At 44.4% G+C, this 21,652-nt stretch overlaps 2 protein-coding genes across 31 annotated transcripts in view; one reads left to right on the top strand and one right to left on the bottom strand.

Moving 5' to 3' along the window:
• LOC147033690 (NACHT, LRR and PYD domains-containing protein 12-like) overlaps positions 1–21,652 on the bottom strand; it is a 1,146,930-nt gene that overhangs the window by 264,104 nt on the left and 861,174 nt on the right. The window lies entirely within an intron of this gene.
• Positions 1–21,652, top strand: part of LOC147033697 (NACHT, LRR and PYD domains-containing protein 12-like) — a 517,878-nt gene that overhangs the window by 441,705 nt on the left and 54,521 nt on the right. For 8 of the 9 annotated variants that reach the window (XM_085871815.1, XM_085871813.1, XM_085871821.1 and 5 more), the window contains 2 exons: positions 7,741–7,824; positions 12,157–12,237. The exons of the other annotated variant lie outside the window; for it this stretch is intronic. In XM_085871815.1, the coding sequence (XP_085727941.1) occupies positions 7,741–7,824; positions 12,157–12,237 (165 nt within the window). The remainder of the gene's footprint in view (positions 1–7,740; positions 7,825–12,156; positions 12,238–21,652) is intronic. 9 annotated transcript variants of the gene reach the window in all.

Here is a 21,652-nt window from a genome sequence, read left to right as displayed (position 1 = left end):
AAACCACCAACTCATCTCCGAAGCATTCACATCGGTTTGGGACAATTAAACGACGTGTGAGCCTGTCACCCACAAATTCTTTGTATGTTTCATGCAACTCAACTGAATTTGGGAAGCCGGACAAGTCATTGATCATTACAACAAGTGATTCAAAAGCACGATCAATGTTAACTTGGTTATCAGACTTGGTTGCAGCTGGAGCCACATTTTTTTCTGACAAAAAGCTATTTCGGCAATCCACATGACACCTTGCATCAGCTGCGTGAAGATCACTTTAAGCGCTATCTACCCTTTGCCGCACAACGTCTGATAACTCGTCTTGACGCCGTTTGCAGGCTTCAAGAATAGTTTGCTTGAGTGACTTCTTGCCACCTGCACCGCCTATTTCCCGACATCAATATGCTGGTCACCAACGTTTTGGGTTTGTCGGATCTTCTTCAAACACACAAGTTTCACCACAAAACAAACAATGTTCTTTGAAGATAAATCCTGGTAATGATGAACGTCTCCTGGTCTTTGGTGGAATGTAAGACGAAGCACTTTCTGGATTCTTCCTTTTGTGCCTTTCAACCTGGACGCTTGAAGTGTATGTTCAAGCACAGTTTCTGTGACATTTAAGTGTGCATTCAGGATTTTCACGAACTTTTTCTTCATGAAGTTCATGATACCTGTCCCTGTAGATTTCGCTATGCTTGATAAAGTTTTGAATTCTGACAGGACAAGTGTATTTCAACGGTTTGGTCTTATTCTCACATCCAAATTTGGACACGAAAAAGCACTGTTCTTCATTCATTTTTTACTCGTCATACAGGCAGCACCTGAAAAGCAATAGTGAAGTATTCGTGCCCATCTATTACAAAATGATATTAACATAATACTTAGTTCTGATGGATAGCTTGATATGACCCCTAAAACCTAGGTATAGAGACAAAAATCACATTCCTAGGGTGAATAGTTAGGGAGTTATGCTCATTTATAGGTAATGGCGGCCATCTTGGATGCTATCTTGAATTTCTCAAATTGCTCAAGGGTGACAACATGTCATCAAGCAGTTTCTGAAAATAGAGACCCTTGGCTACCAAAATCAACAGTAAAAAACAACAGTACTCAACGTTCTGCATAACAGAACTCAACTAACAGCAGTTATGCCTCTGTCCACATTGCGGGGTATTCGTCCCGCTCCAGAATCCAGAATTTGCCGTAATCATGCTGCGAGAATCTTGCCTTCGCCTCATCATCATTCCACAAGTTGATAATTTCGTCCTGCAATTCGTGCTTCACATCTCGAATGTCACATTTGAATGGGTTGATCACCCATGCTGGCACCGACAGTTCTAGCATATCTTTGAAATGCTGCTCCATATCTCCACGAATCTTCTCAAGGTGATTGCAATAAACGAGCAGCTCTTCATCAGAAACAGCAGTTTCCTTTGCCAACCGGGGAAAGTGGTACATGTCTCTGCGGTCGAGGGTTTCCTTGTGCAAAGTCGCCTTGGTTACGAACGCGCCGATCACTTTCTTTGCTTTACTCAGCATCATATGGTCACCCTGGAGTTGTTTGTTGACATCATTCAGGATACTGAATATGTCCGCGAGGTCAGCCACATCATGCTCAATCACAATCACTTTCTCCGATAACTCTGTATCAATTTCCGACAGAAACTCGACCACTGTCGAGAAGAGGGCATGGAAACGAGTCAAACAAGTGCCTTTGGACAACCATCGAACTTCGGTATGGAACAAGAGCCTCTCGAATGGTTCATCATTCTCCTGGCAAAGCTGACGAAACTGACGAAACAGCTGATCATGCAGAGACGACACCTTGATTTTATTCACCGCTTTGATTACGATTTGGAATGATGTATGAAGTCTGGTGCTGAGAGCTTTTGCTGCAAGATGCTGGTGGTGCACGACACAGTGAATGGCGGACACAGACGGTACCTGGTTCTACAGAAGCGCAATAAAACCACGCTGGCGGTCAACCATCGCTGGTGCCCCGTCCGTCGCCCAAGCGAGAATGTTCTCCATCGGTATGTTCTTATCAGTGAAGTACTTCTCCAACGTTTGGAAGATGGAAGAACCCTTCGCATCGGTCTGGAGAGAGCGGGCAAACAACAATTCTTCCACCATTTCCTGATCACGGATGAAGCAAACGTAGCAGAGTAACAGAGCTTAACTGTCACGCAAAGTGGACTCATCCAGCTGGATGGCGAAGTGCGTGCTTCTCAGCTCACAACACAGCTTATCTTCTTCATCTGATGACATTTCATCAATCCTCCTGGCCACGGAATCATTGCTGAGCACAATCGTCGAGATTACTGGATACAGATCCTGGCCCATAACAGTTTTTATCACTTCCCCAACAGCCGGTTTGATCAACTGTTCGCCGATTGAATACGGTTTTCCAGATCTGGCGATGAGCAATGACAGCTTATGCGACGCTTCCATTCCTTTATCCACGAGCTTTTGGCTGGCTTTGAACATTGTCGTTACCGTGGATCGCTTCTCAAATTTCTCTTTCAGCGATTGGAAATAGCTGACCTCTGTGCGAGCCTCATCACTGTGCTTTTTACTCAGGTGCTCGCTCAGTCGAGATGGTTTCATTGCTTCATTTCATTGCTTCATCCCATCATTATATAATTGTTTATGTGGAGGGACTGGGTTATAATTCCATAATTATACGAGAATGGGCACTCAGTAGAGCGCATACCTTCACCAACGCTAAATTTTGCACCCCCCCCCCAGAAACCGTTCATTGTGAGGGTATTTAATCCCATACCACATCTGCCATCTCATATGTATTATGATGGCTTGACCGGATAAGAATTCAGATAAGAATTGACCGTGTTATGACTAAAACCGCACATTTTGCAATGTCGTGACCCCCCCTGACCTTTGACTCCCAACCGTTAATAAGGGCTATTACGTCATTGTGTAATTTCACATATCACAAGATGGGGCATTGAATTCTGAACATTTCGGCATTAGTTGCATGCAAATTGGATACAAATTGACCGCGCAATGGTAAAAAGACGATTTTGACCTTTTCATGACCTTGACATTGACCTTTGACCCAATCGCTCCCAAAATCGAATCAAATTCAATCTAATCAAAATCTAATCAAAATCTAATCAACTTTTAAAAACCACAGTTTGCCATGGATGTTCGCTTTCCATCAACCATTCTTTTTTTCCAACTTCAGTTCCAACTCACCCCCCTCACCCCTCACTCACTCTCAAAGCAACCATCCCACTCTTCTCCCTCCAAGCCTCCCTCTCACCTCTCTCAAAAATTCCCCCCTCACCTTTCTCCCACCTTTCATCCCGCTCACTCATCCTTCTCAAAGTTGCCGCCCTCTCATCCACCAAGCTGCCTCCCTCCACTGCCCTCTCACCTCCATCTCTTCACTCCACCTCCTCATATCCTCTTCTGCCTTCTTCCTTGCCTCTTGTCCCCCCTCTTCCCCTGCACCACACAGCCTTTTCTCCTCCTCATTCGGGCCCCTCCCCTCGTTATTCTGCAATACCCCACACTCTTTCAACAACCCTCCTTACCTCCCCCTCATCCCTTGTCCTACCCTCCCCCTCCCCCTCCCCCTCCCCCTCCCCCCCCCTCCACCTCCTGCACCCAAAGCCTCCTCCCCTACCTCTTCATTAAAAGTGTGGACCTCAAATATCTGGGGCCTTCGCTCAAACCTTTCAGATCTTTCCATACAGGTTGCCACTGACAAACCAGACATTATCTGCCTAACAGAAACTTTCCTCTCCCAAGACGTGTCTGACTCCCAAGTATCTCTCCCCGGTTACTCCTTCTTACGGTATGACAGACCTGAGCCTCGTCCTGGTGGAGGTGTTGCTCTCTTCATCAAAGACTCTATTCCTCACTCTCCACGCACTGCTCTCACTCCCCCACACCCCCAGGAATACCTCTGGCTTCGGCTTCCCCTCCACTCCCACCTCATGTTTATATGTGTACTGTACCGTCCACCGAACAGTGATGACTCCATCTACACCTCACTATCCGAAAACATGGACCATCTTCTATCTTCTCATCCAAACTCTCTCTTCCTCTTATGTGGTGACTTCAATTGTCATCAAGCCAGTTGGCTAGGTGTGGGTACCTCTCTCACCTGCCATGGCACCTCAGCAAAAGCTTTGTGTGACTCATTGGGACTGACTCAATCGGTCAACTTCCCGACCCGGATCTCAAGCAATGGTACTCCATCTCTTCTGGATCTGATTTTGACAAATTTCCCTGACAATATCTGCTGCTCTTCCTTCGCTCCAATTGGTTCTTCTGACCACGTCCTTGTCAAAATGGACATCTCTCTGGCTGTTATCAGAGAACACCTCACCGCCGTCGAGTCTGGCATTTCACTCAAGCCGACTGGCAGGGTCTCCAAGCAGCCATCAAACTTACAGACTGGTCTCCTATCACTACTTTCTCAAACATCAACTCATCCTGGGAATTCTTTCAAAGAAACTTGCTCTCCCTCATGCACAGATTTATCCCCTCTCGTGTTCAGTTGTCCTTCCCTTCCTCCCGCCCTTGGTTTACTGAAGCTTGTGGCAAGGCAGTTGTCCTGAAACAACTTGCCTTTGCCTCATGGAAAGCAAACCCAACTGAGGGCAATCTCAGTTCCTTCCACAAAGCTCGGAACAAGTGTGTATCTACCCTCAGGAGAGCCAGAAAACAACATCTTTCTTATCTCAAGTCTGAACTCTCAAACCTCTCTCCCTCCTCAAAATCCTGGTGGCGTTTAATCAAATCTGTTTCTGGTGTATGTTCCCCCTCCATCCCTCCCTTACCTCAAATGGCCGCACTGCTGATTCCACACGTGATAAAGCTGAATGTCTAAACTCGGTGTTTGCAGCTAAATCTTGTGTCCTAAACCCATCACTATCTCTACCCACTTTACCCAGTCGCACCCAACTGTCCCTGGACTCTGTATCCTTTTCTCCTGACAAGGTGGAGAGCTTGCTTTCAAACCTCGAGTCAGATTCTGCAACCGGTCCAGACGACATCAGCCCACGTGTCCTCAAAGCCTGCTCTTCTGCTCTTGCTCACCCTCTCTCTGTTCTATTCACCCTCTCATTTGCCCAAGGTCATCTGCCATCTGCTTGGAAATCTGCTAACATCACTTCCCTGCATAAAAAAGGTGCAAAAACAGATCCTGCAACTACAGACCAATCAGCCTTCTCCCACTCATCAGCAAGGTTATGGAATCCATCATCGCTTCAGACATGAAATCCTTCCTCTTCTCCAATGGCTTGATTTCCGATCATCAATTTGGTTTCAGACCAGGTCACTCTACCCTGGATATGCTGCTTCTGCTCTCCCATCAATGGATGGAGGTCCTCAATGCCAGACAGGAAATCCGAGCCGTATCCCTGGACATATCACGTGCTTTTGACACAGTCTGGCACCCTGCACTACTCACCAAACTCTCTTCCCATGGTATTCAAGGCCATCTCCACTCATGGCTCGCAGACTTCCTCTCCTGTCGCAGTCAACGTGTGGCCCTAAATGGAGTTCTTTCATCCCCTCTTCCTGTGCAGGCTGGAGTTCCTCAAGGTAGCGTTCTGGGCCCTGTTCTTTTTCTGGTTTTCATCAATGATCTCTCGGACTCTCGTGAAAATCCTCTATTTCTCTTTGCCGACGACTCCACCCTCTGCCGTACCATCTCTCATCCCTCAGACCGGCAAGCAGCAGCTTCTTCGCTCACTGCAGATCTGGATAAAATCACAAACTGGTCCAACACGAGGAACATGTCTTTCAATCCAGACAAATCTCACACTCTCACTATGTCTCTTCGAAAGGACCGTTTAGAAAACCCCCCCATCCACTTTCTCAACAATCCTCTGGAAGAAGTCTTTTCTTTCAAGCTTCTGGGTCTCACTATCTGCCATGACCTTTCCTGGGAAAGTCACATTTCCAACCTCGCCTCAAAAGCCAGTCGCCGACTGGGAATCCTCCGTCGTGCAAAGTCCTTCCTCGGCCCTCTTGAGCTCCTGACCACTTACAAAGCTTTTGTCCGTAGCCTGATGGAGTACTGCTCTCCCCTCTGGGCTGGTGCTCCTGCCTCCCACCTTTCTCGGCTTCACGCTGTCGAAACCAGGGCATTTAAGATCATCAGCATCTCCCGCAATGAAGCTGAGTCTTTGGGCCTCTCACTCAATCACCGCAGGTTGGTCGGTGGTCTTTCTGTCTTCTACCGACTCCTCTCCAGCCTTGCCCCCCCCTGCTCTCTCTCCGATTTGTCCCCACCACATTTCCACAGGGCGCTCAAGGTCCGCCAAGTACCCCCTTCTGGTAAAACTACCAAAATCACGAATCACTGCTCATCTTCACTCTTTCATTCCTCTTTTTTCCCGCCTTTGGAATAAACTTCCTTACTCTCTTCTTTCCCATTCTTCCCTCTTGGCTTTCAAAACAGCTGTTCACCACCACCTCTTATCTTCCCCCATCCAAATCCTCGATCTTTTCTACCCCCGTAATCCACCCAAGCCCACTTCCTTCAATTCCCCTGCTTTCCTTCCTGAAAGTCCCTGTAATGTCCATCTTCTCTTCGCCATGTTCCCCGTCCCATCCCCATCCCTCTCACTTCCACAGTTCACCTAATGTGTCTGTTCCCCACTGTTTTGTCCCTTCCACTCCCGCCCCTCTTGTCTCATGCCTCCTTGCTGTGAGTTGTGTGTTCGCTCTCATACGAGCCTCGACCAAGGTATACAAAAAAAAAAAAAATGGTCCTCAGATAATAACCAATCATCCCAACAAATTTGCTGCGATTCAGTTCAATACTTTTGGAGGTATGCGAATAACAAACAAACAAACAAACAAACGCACATATTCACAAATAAATAAATAATACACAGCGATCAAAACATAACCTTCGCAACAAAGTTTGCGAAGGTAAATATTGCTTATGTGGAGGGATAGGGTTATAATCCCATCATTATATTGTTGTTTATGTGGTGGGATAGGGTTATAATCCCACCATTATATTATTGTTTATGTGGAGGGATAGAGTTATAATCCCATCATTATATTATTGTTTATGTGGAGGGATAGGGTTATAATCCCATCATTATATTATTGTTTATGTGGTGGGATAGGGTTATAATCCCATCATTATATTTTTTGTTTATGTGGAGGGATAGGGTTATAATCCCATCATGATATTATTGTTTATGTGGAGGGATAGGGTTATAATCCCATTATTATATTATTGTTCATGTGGAGGGATAGGGTTATAATCCCATCAATATATTATTGTTTATGTGGAGGGATAGGGTTATAATCCCATCATTATATTATTGTTTATGTGGAGGGATAGGGTTATAATCCCATCATGATATTATTGTTTATGTGGAGGGATAGGGTTATAATCCCATTATTATATTATTGTTCATGTGGAGGGATAGGGTTATAATCCCATAATTATACAATTGTTTCTGTGGAGGGACTGGGTTATAATCCCATAATTATATAATTGTTTATGTGGAGGGATTGGATTATAATCCCATCATTATATAATGGTTTCTGTAGAGGGACTGAGTTATAATCCCATAATTATATAATTGTTTATTTCGAAGGACTGGGTTATAATCCCATCATTATCTGGTGTTGATATGATTTACAAACATAACTATTTAAATGGTGAAAGTATTCCCAATGTTCTCCATGTTGTTAACAGAATGATAATCTCAGGATTTTTCTCTTTCCCTCCTTTACCATCAGTTTGAGTTGGAATCCCATCGGTGATGAGGGACTGGAGGGGTTGATGGAGGGTCTGAAATCACAAACAAAGTTACGAATCCTCAGGTGAGTGGGAAGGGGATTTTGGGGGGGAAATAAAACATCGTGACGTCATAATCCCTGATCGTGTCCCTGACGTTCTCCAGGTGAACCTTGACCTCCATTATTAACCTTTGGTTGAACTTTGTACTTCACTTGTGTTCAGAGAGGGGAATGGAAGGGCCAGCTGGTTCTGTGTGGGGATCATTGGGGTGAATGAAGAGGGAATGAGGAACAATGATTGATACACCACTCGTGGAATGATAAACGGCTTCACATAAATCATTCTGAACATTCAACGTTTCATTCTCTTGTGGTGAAGGTTCGTCAATGCAAAAGGAACGAAGAATGTTCTCTGAGATCACGTGATCGATATGTTTGTGGACCTTGGTAAATGAGGGTTAAAGTGAAGATGAAGTTGTAACGGTGAAGAAGAAGAAGAAAACATCAAGGTGAACCTGAACTCTCAACGTGACGTTTCTGGATCATTTTGGGTCCAAACCCCGAATGATCCATTTACACCATTTAAACACCAACGTTGGACTCGTGGTGTCGAACTCAGGTGATCGTACCACGTGGTGCCGATGGTGCACCTTCAGAGAGGGGAGGGGGGGCTGTAATTGGAGGATTTTGGGGGGAATTGATCTTTTTTTTTAAAACGAGAAATCTTAGAATGAAGAGATCGTTTGGAGCGTCATGTCTGTGTCACACCCTCAACGTTTTTTTTAACAACCTGAACCATCTACCTGCACCCAGGTATCACCATGAACATGTAAAACAAACAAAGGTGTGTCACCACGCTGCACAGGTAGAAAACACAGCGGACCTTGCGGTGATGCGTGTGGTTGCAGACTGAGTGCCTCAACAACAATAACCACAATATGTTTGATGAAGAAGAATCTGATGAATATGAAGGTCTTGGATATAAATAAACATCATGATGGAGGGGATTCGTGTACAAACTGTGATTTCGTTTCCTTCACAAACACACACAGGGTTATACAAACCAAATCACACTAAACATTACTTACTATATATAATGGGTCATCAAAATAATAATAATAATAATAATAATAATAATAATAGTCATCGTGGTGTCGGAATTTTTCCACATTTTGTGGCCATGGAATGAAAAAAGGCAGAGGGGGTCGAAGGAGAGTGGAGGGGGCAGGGGGGTTAGGGGTGGTGGGGGGGTTGTTGGGGGTAGCGGTGTGGAGGGTATTTTACATTGTTGTTTCCAATGTTTGATTGTTTATGATATTTCACGAGTGTTTGATGTTTTTATATTCGGTAATAATAGAGGATTGTTCACCTGTATGAACCGTCCATATGGAACACACACCTGGTTCGTTGGATCAAACAAGGAAATCAATCACTGATGTGGATTCCTGGATTACTCTCCCTCCCTCAATGATTGAAAGTGAATTTATCCAGTTTTCCACCTCATTATCTTCTTCAACAAACATTCAAACTTCACACAACCAAACCAAGTCAGAATAACGAACCTCGTCCGCACCATTCCGTTCCCATTTCCTCCCCCCCCTCCCCGTTAATATTACTCAAACCTGTTCATTGAGATGTTTTATTTATTTATTTCTCTTTTGTACAAACTTGTTCCCACGATCCAGGGGACGATGTCTCACGGAAATGGGTACTCCAATGGTACTCCATCTCTTCTGGATCTGATTTTGACAAATTTCCCTGACAATATCTGCTGCTCTTCCTTCGCTCCAATTGGTTCTTCTGACCACGTCCTTGTTAAAGTGGACATCTCTCTGGCTGTTATCAGAGAACCACCTCACCGCCGTCGAGTCTGGCATTTCACTCAAGCCGACTGGCAGGGTCTCCGAGCAGCCATCAAACTTACAGACTGGTCTCCTATCACTACTTTCTCAAACATCAACTCATCCTGGGAATTCTTTCAAGGAAACTTGCTCTCCCTCATGCACAGATTTATCCCCTCTCGTGTTCAGTTGTCCTTCCCTTCCTCCCGCCCTTGGTTTACTGAAGCTTGTGGCGAGGCAGTTGTCCTGAAACAACTTGCCTTTGCCTCATCGAAAGCAAACCCAACTGAGGGCAATCTCAGTTCTTTCCACAAAACTCGGAACAAGTGTGTATCTACCCTCAGGAGAGCCAGAAAACAACATCTTTCTCATCTCAAGTCTGAACTCTCAAACCTCTCTCCCTCCTCAAAATCCTGGTGGCGTTTAATCAAATCTGTTTCTGGTGTATGTTCCCCCTCCATCCCCTCCCTTACCTCAAATGGCCGCACTGCTGATTCCACACGTGATAAAGCTGAATGTCTAAACTCGGTGTTTGCAGCTAAATCTTGTGTCCTAAACCCATCACTATCTCTACCCACTTTACCCAGTCGCACCCAACTGTCCCTGGACTCTGTATCCTTTTCTCCTGACAAGGTGGAGAGCTTGCTTTCAAACCTCGAGTCAGATTCTGCAACCGGTCCAGACGGCATCAGCCCACGTGTCCTCAAAGCCTGCTCTTCTGCTCTTGCTCACCCTCTCTCTGTTCTATTCACCCTCTCATTTGCCTAAGGTCATCTGCCATCTGCTTGGAAATCTGCTAACATCACTGCCCTGCATAAAAAAGGTGCAAAAACAGATCCCTGTAACTACAGACCAATCAGCCTTCTCCCAATCATCAGCAAGGTGATGGAATCCATTATCGCCTCAGATATGAAATCCTTCCTCTTCTCCAATGGCTTGATTTCCAATCATCAATTTTGTTTCAGACCAGGTCACTCTACCCTGGATATGCTGCTTCTGCTCTCCCATCAATGGATGGAGGTCCTCAATGCCAGACAGGAAATCCGAGCCGTATCCCTGGACATATCACGTGCTTTTGACACAGTCTGGCACCCTGCCCTACTCACCAAACTCTCTTCCCATGGTATTCAAGGCCATCTCCACTCATGGCTCGCAGACTTCCTCTCCTGTCGCAGTCAACGTGTGGCCCTAAATGGAGTTCTTTCATCCCCTCTTCCTGTGCAGGCTGGAGTTCCTCAAGGTAGCGTTCTGGGCCCTGTTCTTTTTCTGGTTTTCATCAATGATCTCTCCGACTCTGGAAAATCCTCTATTTCTCTTTGCCGACGACTCCACCCTCTGCCGTACCATCTGTCATCCCTCAGACCGGCAAGCAGCAGCTTCTTCACTCACTGCAGATCTGGATAAAATCACAAACTGGTCCAACACGTGGAACATGTCTTTCAATCCAGACAAATCTCACACTCTCACTATGTCTCTTCGAAAGGACCGTTTACAAAACCCCCCCATCCACTTTCTCAACAATCCTCTGGAAGAAGTCTTTTCTTTAAAGCTTCTATGTCTCACTATCTGCCATGACCTTTCCTGGGAAAGTCACATTTCCAACCTCGCCTCAAAAGCCAGTCGCCGACTGGGAATCCTCCGTCGTGCTCAGTCCTTCCTCAGCCCTCTTGAGGTCCTGACCACTTACAAAGCTTTTGTCCGTAGCCTGATGGAGTACTGCTCTCCCCTCTGGGCTGGTGCTCCTGCTTCCCACCTTTGTCGGCTTCACGCTGTCGAAACCAGGGCATTTAAGATCATCGGCATCTCCCGCAATGAAGCTGAGTCTTTGGGCCTCTCACTCAATCACCGCAGGTTGGTCGGTGGTCTTTCTGTCTTCTACCGACTCCTCTCCAGCCTTGCCTCCCCTGCTCTCTCAGCGATTTGTCCCCACTACATTTCCACAGGGCGCTCAAGGTCCGCCAACAACCCCCTTCTGGTAAAACTACCAAAATCACGAATCACTGCTCATCTTCACTCTTTCATTCCTCTTTTTTCCCGCCTTTGGAATAAACTTCCTCACTCTATTCTTTCCCATTCTTCCCTCCAGGCTTTCAAAACAGCTGTTCACCACCACCTCTTATCTTCCCCCATCCAAATCCTCGATCTTTTCTACCCCCGATAATCCACCCAAGCCCACTTCCTTCATTTCTCCTGCTTTCCTTCCTGAAAGTCCCTGAAATGTCCATCTTCTCTTCGCCATGTTCCCCGTCCCATCCCCATCCCTCTCCCTTCCACAGTTCACCTAATGTGTCTGTTCCCCACTGTTTTGTCCCTTCCACTCCCGCCCCTCTTGTCTCATGCCTCCTTGCTGTGAGTTGTGTGTTAGCTCTCATACGAGCCTCGACCAAGGTATACAAAAAAAAAAAAAAATGGGGTTTGTACTATTATCGGTCACGTGACCTTAAAACCTGTTTCTTTTCAGGTTATTTAATTATCTCTTAACGTGTAACAAAGATCCTTCTAATAGAACTAGTTATCTAGAACTTTCTACTGATGTTTCTTTGTTTCACTCCTTGGAGTTTTTATCTCTTCACAGGTTAATGGGATGTAACCTGAGTACCAAGTCTGGGCCCATCCTGAGGGATCTGAAGAACATCAACAACTTGGAGATTCTTGGGTGAGTCCTCAACTGTTATTGAGGTTTTTGTTCTTCTTCTTGTTCTGTTTCCCTGAACACGGATTAGTGAATTCCCATCACAGGTTTATAAATAAACTCCATGTTTAATTTCCTGTAAACTCCCTTTTCCTCGTGCTCTGTTCTCGCGTTTTTGGAGTAGTGCGGCCTGTCATTTACACCACTCTCTAATTTACCTTCACGAGTGTTTGTAATTACACGATTCGAGTGTGTGAGTGATGCTGTGATTTAATTTACCCTCTGAACACCATGAACACGTGATCGTTATAAGAGATGATGTGGGATTCATAGATTTCCTCCCTCCTCGTTTTCCCGCCTTCCCGTCCCTCAGTTCCTGAAACCCTCCATGTTCGGTTCGTCCGTTTGGTCACGTGTTCACCGTTTTGTGTGTGAATTGTTCCTCTGTAATTAGTGAACCCTTTGTGATCATCACTGGAAAGGGTCCGTGGTGTAGTGAGGTTGGTAGTGTGATTCCCTCGTCCAATCCGGAAGCGAGTCCCTCAGAGCAGGGCCCTCGACCTGTGGGGGAGGGGGAGGATAAGAGGAGGTGGCGAGCAGTCGAGAAAAAGCAAGAAAAGTTCACCTCGTCGAAGCAAAAAAGGTTTGCCTCGTCGAAGCAAGAAAGGTTCACCTCGTCGAAGAAATAAAGGTTCGCCTCGTCGAAGAAATAAAGGTTCGCCTCGTCGAAGCAAGCAAGGTTCGCCTTGTCGAAGAAATAAAGGTTCGCCTCGGAGAAAGCAAGAAAGGTTCGCCTCGAAAAAGCAAGCAAGGTTCGCCTTGTCGAAGCAAGAAAGGTTCGCCTCGTCGAAGCAAGAAAGGTTCGCCTCGAAAAAGCAAGCAAGGTTCGCCTCGAAAAAGCAAGAAAGGTTCGCCTCGTAGAAAGGAAGAAGGTTCGCCCCGTCGTAAAGGAGAAAGAGAGGAATCCTCGTCTTGCCTGCTGGCGTTCTCATCTGGTCCGTTCCCATGCTGGCTGGCGTCCGTGGCGTCGATCTTGGTCCCTGGTGCTTGGTGTTGCGTTGTTGGCGGCGGGTCCGAGTCCCGCTCCTGGATAAGCTCGAGCAGGCCGCACGAGGTGGGCAGGTGCAAATACAGGCCGCGGCCATCATTTCTCTGGGGGTGTGTGTTTGTGTGTGTTTGTGGCTCCAGTCTGTTAAGTAGAGTTGTTAAGTGCTTCTTTCTCACTGTAAATTTCCTGCATATTTGGATAACTCTGCTCTGTGTCTCTCTCTCGATTAATGTATTAATGATTAATGGGAGACGGCTCTCCTGCTCCACCTGGTGGCTGTTCCTCACCACCGACCCCCAGCCCACAACAATATGAGGTCAGCTCACTGACCTAATCAAACGAAATGTAAATTGTTAATGATTAGTTCAAGAGAGATAAACCGGCCTTTAGCAATCTCCCAGAACAGACATGACTCAGGTGTTCGCCCAGGTGTCAGGATGAAAGCAACACCCGCTGAAATAGAGAACCATTTGATAAAAACACACTGTCCCCCAACAAGACACCAACCATCCTCTACATTGTGAGTTGTGTGTGTTTCCTGTAATAAAAGTATATCGATGTTCTTCCGTCTCATTAAAGTTTCACTTGAGTTTGGTGGTTGTGGTTTTCACCTCCACCATTAATATATAAGGTACCAAAGGTGATTTTCTTCATTCCAAGGGTTTGGTTGGGTGTTGTGAAACCTCAACACCGGCTCTCGTCATGAATTTCCTGACACAGTTAAACTGTGACTTTGTTAAGGAGAAGTCATCGGCCTTTCTCATCATATCTTTGATAGTTTGAATAAATGAAACTAGATCAGGACATTTATCTTTGATAACTGCATTTCACTGTCTATAAGTTTCATTTCGTAAAGAAAGAACCAGTTGAGGAGCTATCATTGGCTGATCAGATGGAGGCTGAGACAACTCAGACACCTCAACATCCTCATCAGGTTCTGACAAATCAGACAAGGTACCTCAGGGGTCGAGGATTTCAGCCTCCGAAGTCACTAATGGGATGTTCAGAATCTCTGGAGGTTCACTGGAAAGCTCTTGTGTGTTTCCATCATTTCCATGGAGGTCATGATGCCCAGTAGAAGTTGAAATGTTGGTTTCACACTCTTGTGGAGCCTGATATATCGATTCAATCGGAGATCCCGGTGTAATATTTTGAATTTCCATCGGTGAAGGGGGCACTGAAGAGGGACTTGTTAAACACTGTCTGATCGTTCACAGAACTTCGTGATAGTAACAGTTCATTTGGGGGTTTAACACTTTCTTTAACATCACCATCTATTTCACCCAAACAACAATTTATATTCTCAGAAAGAATCTGCAAACTTTGTGATGTATTTTCCTCAACTCCAGGACCGACTTCATGATCTTTTTTCCCAATACAGGTAGAAACATGAGGAACACATTGAGGTGTATTTTCAGCTACACTGTCCTTCTCCAATACCACCTTCTTCACACTACCATAGAAACACCAACAGCTGATACTCTCCGTTTTTCTGAAGTAATAATAGGATCCTCAATCATTACTTCACCACATGACAAATCACAGGAATAGTCGACAAGTTTGGATTTACCTCATTTACCGTAACAGGAAGTGAAATACTATCGGTATCCACACCGAGTACCGGGGTCTTGTTGTCATTCTTCTCACTGCAGGAGGGAACAGCAGGAACAGTAAAACCAACGGGATTTACTTCATTGCTTTCAATGGGGGTTTGAGGTATTTATATCCTTGTTGGGTCATCTCTTCGAGCATGACCTAATAATATGGGTGTCGATGTCCTTCGATCCGTCTGTCCGTCCATTCACAATGAAGTTGAAGAGGGAAATCTTTTCATTAGTGATCCTGATAGAGGTCGATGATACGTACACGGTGGTCTGACTTTCAAGGTCACCGAAGGTCAAGGTCAAGGTCACGAGGCCTTTGAAGTTGCGAAAATGACGATTTTCAAATTCCATCTCCTCCGCCATTTCTCAAACGATCTTGAATTTGATTGTGGCAAATGAATCTATGGGACAATATCTAAATTTGGTCAGGCCAGATTTTCGAATTTCGCATTCGTTTTCGCGTCACGTGACTTCAAATTTTGCAAAAACTGCCCTACCTTCAGGAGGCTATATATTCTCTACTGGGCATGGTAAAAGTTACTGAATGGTGTCATTGCAAAACAGCTGACCTTGTATATTTATATATTTATACATTTTCCGCCAAAGGTGCAAAAGTTTCAAAACCCGAAATGTAAACTTCGGCATTTATTTTCAAAATATAATTTCGTGCACACGCGAAAATGCCGAGTCATCTTTAACGGAGCTGCGCGGTCAAGCTGCGTAGTAGAACTGCGCAGTAGTCTTCGTTCATTACTGAACATTGAACAGTTGTGGTATGATAGAGATGACCGTCACCCCCACACGGGGGTAATTTTTACAATCCACATCGACATGACCATTTTCATCACACTTTAACCCTCAATGGCACCCATACCAAAACTCACACATTGGCACACCTGTGGTCAATTTGACCCCATTCAAAACGGTCATTGATTTGGTCGATACAAAAGCCAAATGTTGCAACATTTGTCAAATATATCATACCTAGTTAGTACAAAACAGTGTAAAACATTGAGAAGTTGATGATACATATGAAATGTATTCAATATCTAGTGATATCCGTAACAAAAACAATCGGAAATTAATGTGCGAATGGCTACACATTTTACTAATTAACTTTTTTACACAGAAAGCCGCAACAGCATAACATACAAAACTAAAATATGGCAGTTTCCATAATAATGAAAGAAATATGAGTCATTTTTCATTGTAGTGTCTCGATTTATGAGGTTCATTGTTATAGTTATGCTTCGCAATTTGTACAAGTAGTAACAGTGGTAGAATGAGTACCACAAACATATTTGTTGCAATTTGAGCAGACAGTTGAGGTCTTATTGTCCTGTGGCCTTCTGCATAATTGGCATCGTTTCCTGGCAGGATTTCTAGCCTGGTGTGGTCTCTGGATTGCTGCAACAACCTTTCCAAGTTGATGTAATGCGGTCACTACAGCCGGCTGGAGAACATGAACATTCTGAGTGCGCAAGTCAATCCAGTCGTTGGTGAGGCCTTATGCCAACTGCTTGAGGTATTTACGACGTCGACCCTTTCTGTCATTTGCAGCCCATTCAGGATTTAGAGACATCCATATGACAAATCCAGCAACTCCAGCCACATCCAACAGGTTGTAAAACAAGACCATAGGTCATCAGTTTGATTTGCGCTCGCAGGACAGTAATGTAGCCAAGTAATCCATGTTATCCACACCGCTCTTTTTGGCATTATAGTGAAGGATGATGGAAGGCTTCTGTTTTTCCCCTTCCGTAGTTTCGTCGTGATGCATGGTGGATAATGCCAGAACAGCCTTACCTTCAGCAGAAACATATGATGTGATTGTCAGATTACCAGCAAATCCAAACAAAGATGAACGCTTGGGTCTATTATTTGCAGGCTGCATTCCAGGTGGTATTTTAGCTTTGTTATGGCGCAGAGTTCCAACAATTTTGGTATGTTGTTGAAGCAAGTTTTTTGCCAGAGGAATGGACGTAAACAAGTTATCACATACAACATTTCTGCCACTGCGAAGCCAAGGGCCAGTAGTCTTCAACACCACAGTTGAACCGAGACCAACTTGTCTGGCCTCACCTGGTTGTCGACCAAGATATACCTCGCCCTTTCGTGGATAAGAGGTTTCTGCGTCACAGTTCCAACATATTTTTATACCATATTTTGCAGGCTTGCTTGGTATGTATTGCCTAAAAGGACATCTACCTCTAAATGGGACAAGTTGCTCATCGACCGTCATATCTGGTCCAGGAATGTAACATAACTTCAGACGATCCTGGAATAATTCCCATATATCACGGAATGCAGCCAACTTATCTGTTGCTCTCCTTACAGCTCTGGTGTTTTTATTATCAAATCGCAGAAATCTCAGCATACTTTTGAAGCGATTTAGAGACATTGTCGCAGCAAAAATGGGTCTTCCAGTCTCAGGAGACCATAATTCACATATCGGTTCCATATATGCTTGGTGTAGACCAGCAACGAGTAACAACCCAATGAAGGCCTTCAACTCAGGGATTGCAAGAGGCGTCCACTGTTTCACGTTATTGGGGTTTGCAGCATTCCATTCAGCATCAACTCAAGTTGCTTCCCTATTAGTTTCTCTCATGATGATATCCAAAATAGTTGGTGTTATGAAAAGATCATATGATGCCTCCATTTCCTGGACGGTACCTGCTCTTGTAACACCAGGTGGGTTGCGAAGAATGTCTTGCAATTCTTGTCTATGTGGTGCAGGTGGATTGACATCCCATGCCTGAAAATACCGTAATTATCACATTCAATATGACACAAGATTTCGATCTACAAAATGTCAATCAAACTTTCGCAAACCAATTAACACAATTAGGCTCAGATGCCAATTAGCTAGACAACACGGTATGCTAACCTTGCCATTTTTTCCTGTCAAATGGTTATCAGTAGGGGCAGCTGGTTGAACAATACGACCCTCACCACGACCAGGAGCACGACCTCTGCCCACAGCTCGACCCCTGGCACGACCGCGACCACGTGGCCTTTCTGCTATGGCCTGGCCTTGCTGAGCATTGTCATTATCAGACTGATTGTAAGAATGTCCAGAATCAGCAGATATTTCATCTGGCTGTTCATCAACGTCAGAAACCTGATCTTCATCTGATGTATCGCGGACTGCAGCCTGATCTGGGATGTAGGAATCATCATCGCTTGGATCAGATAAAGACTCACTGTCACTTTCATCTTCAAATATTTGTCGAAGAACATCAGCAACAGAATACCATGCTCTCCGTTGGTTGGCCATGGTTTGAAGGAAAATGCTAATAAACTGGCATTAGGAACTGCAGTTTCAATTTCTGGAATATCCCATTTCCAGGAAAGAGCAATTCCCGGAACCGTTCCAATCCCCTTTTTGTCACAGAATGATACAGATTACAACAGTATGAAAACAATTGGGAAACACCTTAATTGTTATTCGAGAAATAACAACAATTCCAGAAAAGAAAACGGGATAAAGTGTTCATAGTTATGAATGTAAATGTTTTTTGGGAGTTCTCCCAGCGTGGGTCATATAGACCCCACTATTTTGACCTGCAAATATCTCCCATATGTGTTACCCTATATTCGCTAAATTTTACAGCGATAACATACATATATGGGGTGAGGATAAACAGAGACCATGGGCTGATATTGGGCTAATATTTTTTTATACACAAAAAACCTGCATGTTGGGTCAAATTGACCCCAGGTGTGCCGTTGAGGGTTAAACACGAAACTTTGGGGAGAAACGTTTCACATGACCAAAGGTTCCACAGAGAAAGCACATTAACGAGGCAGACATTTGATACTGGCGATCGTTGAGATTTACCTTGAACGAAATGTTCAACCCCGTGTCGTCGCCACCATCGGGAAGTACCTGTACACCTGTCGATGGAAACTCATTACGTGTTTTTTCCTCTTGTCACTGCTCCTGAGGGGGATCATTGACATTCTCGAGACAACTGTTCCATCAAGACACAGGAGAGACAATAATACATTATTCGGGAAGAATGTTGGAACATTATACACAAAGATTTTAACTGCAGGAGTATCCATTTGGGAAGCTAACATAAAAACACCTTTATCGGTGGTTAACCCCTCACTCACAACATTGTGAACAGATTTTTCATGAGACACGAACACAACAACTTTCTGATTCATTCGCGACTCAGCGCGAACATGTTCAAACCCGATTATATTCCCGACTGCAAGGACGACGTCCTCAGTGAGGATTCCTTCTGGTGGAACACACACGAACACGTGTTTCTGTCTTAAATTATCAAACACCTCATACCGAGGACGTGTATTCACCATAACGGCGATTTAACTAACACCTCTTTCCTCAGATCAGGCAAGAAGGTCAAAACTAAGCAAAACTAAATAAATTAATTATGAAACAAAACGTTAATGAAGCCTCATCAACACTGGGTAGTCACACCCAAGTCGGCTCACTCGAACTCTTTCTCTCTCTTTCTCTCTCTCTCTCAAGGACAGAGGGTGAAGAAACCACAACGAGAGAGAAAAAACGAAACAAACACAGCAGGATAGAAGGAGGAGAAGGAAAGAGGGGATGGGAAATGGGATGCAGGAAGGAGGAAACTACACTCACCACAGTACAGAGCAGCTGCAGCAAGGGAACATGACACCACACCCAACCAACAAACGACCACCAGGTGGGGGGTGGGTGGGTGAGAGAGAGAGAGAGCGAGAGCGAGAGAGAGAGAAAGAAAGACAGAAAGAGAGAGAAAGACTTTTATATACTTTTATTATAAAAGTATCAAAACACACCAGAAAAAGCACACTCCAGAAAAACAAATACAAACGATTTTACAGCAAAAATAAATTCAACAAAAGCAATACAAGCAAGGGTGTCTGTTAATGTCAAACACACCACAGAATAATACATAAATGCAAAAAGTAAGTGTAAGTACTTTTCACTTTTACAAACCGGATTCCATCAAGAAAAAATGCTCAAAACCTCATCAGTGTACCACTGATCACCCACAATATCCAAGCTCAAAAGATAAGCCTACTCCATTTTTACTCAGACCAAAACCATACCTTGAAAGCACAAAAGCACATTAACATTTTTCCCCTTCAATCTTGCTTTCCTGGTTTTATAAATTGCCAGTTTAACAATACCTAACAGAAAAGACAAAAATGAGAGGACTGGTTTACTCTTATAATTCACTCGATTCCATAAATAAAGACTGGAAAGGAAAAAACAAAGTTAAATTCATAGAAAAGCTGTTGAAGGAAGAGAAAGAGGGGTACCAATCTGTTACATTCAATAAAAGTGTGGGCCACATTTTCAATTAAATCACAAAAAGGACAAAAAATCAGAACAGAATAGTTAAACTTATGGAGTAATGTCTGTGTGACCAGGACTTGATGTGCTCGTCTCCAATTCAGGTCTCCAGTTCACCCAAGAGTGGGAGAACCATACATTTTGTTCCAAACTGGAGTTTAAAAAGTTCCAGCAGGTAAAATCTCATTCCACCGATTTTTAAATAGTTTTGTAAAACCAGGTATACATGCTTCCAAACATATCTTGCAGATCGTCGTTTTCCCCATGATGTGAAACACCAATTTCCTCGAAGTTTGAGGAGAACACACCCTCTTGTTTTATTGAGGCAAGTTGAAGTTCACTGAAATAGAGACGTGAGTCTAACACTTCGTCCACCCCAGGCCACCTGATGTTTAGTCGAAGAAAGGTTTGAATTACTGCTTTCAAGACATTTTCCACAATTCGAGCAGAACGAACACCAATTTTTAAGGAAAGTGAGCTAACAGGTAGCCAGGCGTTCAAGGATGGCTGCAACAGGTCTCACACTCAGTTTATTCCAACATTTGTGAAACAATGCATCAACGACGTGGAGGTTGAAATTCCAGAGAATAAAGGATTCTGAACTAATGGCTCCTGTACAAACTTTGGGCATCGTATGATACCTCTAAACGTTGCACTCCGAGGACTGACCAAGCATTCAAAAGGCTCTGATGAAAACAGGGGAGCTGGGACATGTCAACGTGTTGCAGGTTGATGAGGAAATGTTCACGGTCATTTTTCAGATCTTCTGCTTTCTGCAACCAGGCGTTTGTGAGATGTCGCCAAGGAACACACTCACTGTGCAGTAAGCGCTTTATCGTGGAAATCTGAAACGCCATTATTCGACTTGGGATATGCATCAGATTTTGACCACCCGCATTTCGGGGTCTGCAGACCACGTCTGGGCACAGCCAATGGTGGCCACCTCATAAAAAAATCAGTCAGAAACCTTTGAATGCCTGTGACCAAGTATCGAGGAGGTTCAAGTGGGATAACTTTATGCCAAATAAATGGAACCACCAGGTTGTTTATGATTGACAACCGTGTCTTAAACGAGAAAAGCTGGTGCAATATTTTCCACCTTGCCAGTTTCTATTTTATTTATTCCAGGAAGTTGTCCGAATTGTTTTGTTCATACGCTTCAACTCCGAGAAATAATCCGAAATATTTAAACCTCTCACGACTCCCCTGTATTCTTCCTGGTAAAACAGGCAGGGACGGGGAAGGCCATCTTGGCCCACCCAAAAAGTGAAACTTTTTTCCAATTTACTCTTGCAGTGGAAGCAAGCTCAAACTGGGTAAGGCAACGAGAGACCTCAGAAACATCTTTTTGATTTGCAATAGCAACACAAATATCATCAGCAGAAGGTGAAACAACTTTGGAGTTTTGTGAAAGAGAGACTCCTCACACTGAGTTCTGGAGTAAAGCTAATGAAGGTTCAACGG

This window comes from Eptatretus burgeri, chromosome 2, assembly GCF_056783735.1.
Source record: "Eptatretus burgeri isolate ZD-2024b chromosome 2, Ebu_testis_v1, whole genome shotgun sequence".
Taxonomy (NCBI): domain Eukaryota; kingdom Metazoa; phylum Chordata; class Myxini; order Myxiniformes; family Myxinidae; genus Eptatretus; species Eptatretus burgeri.
This window is presented reverse-complemented; position numbering and strand designations above follow the sequence as displayed.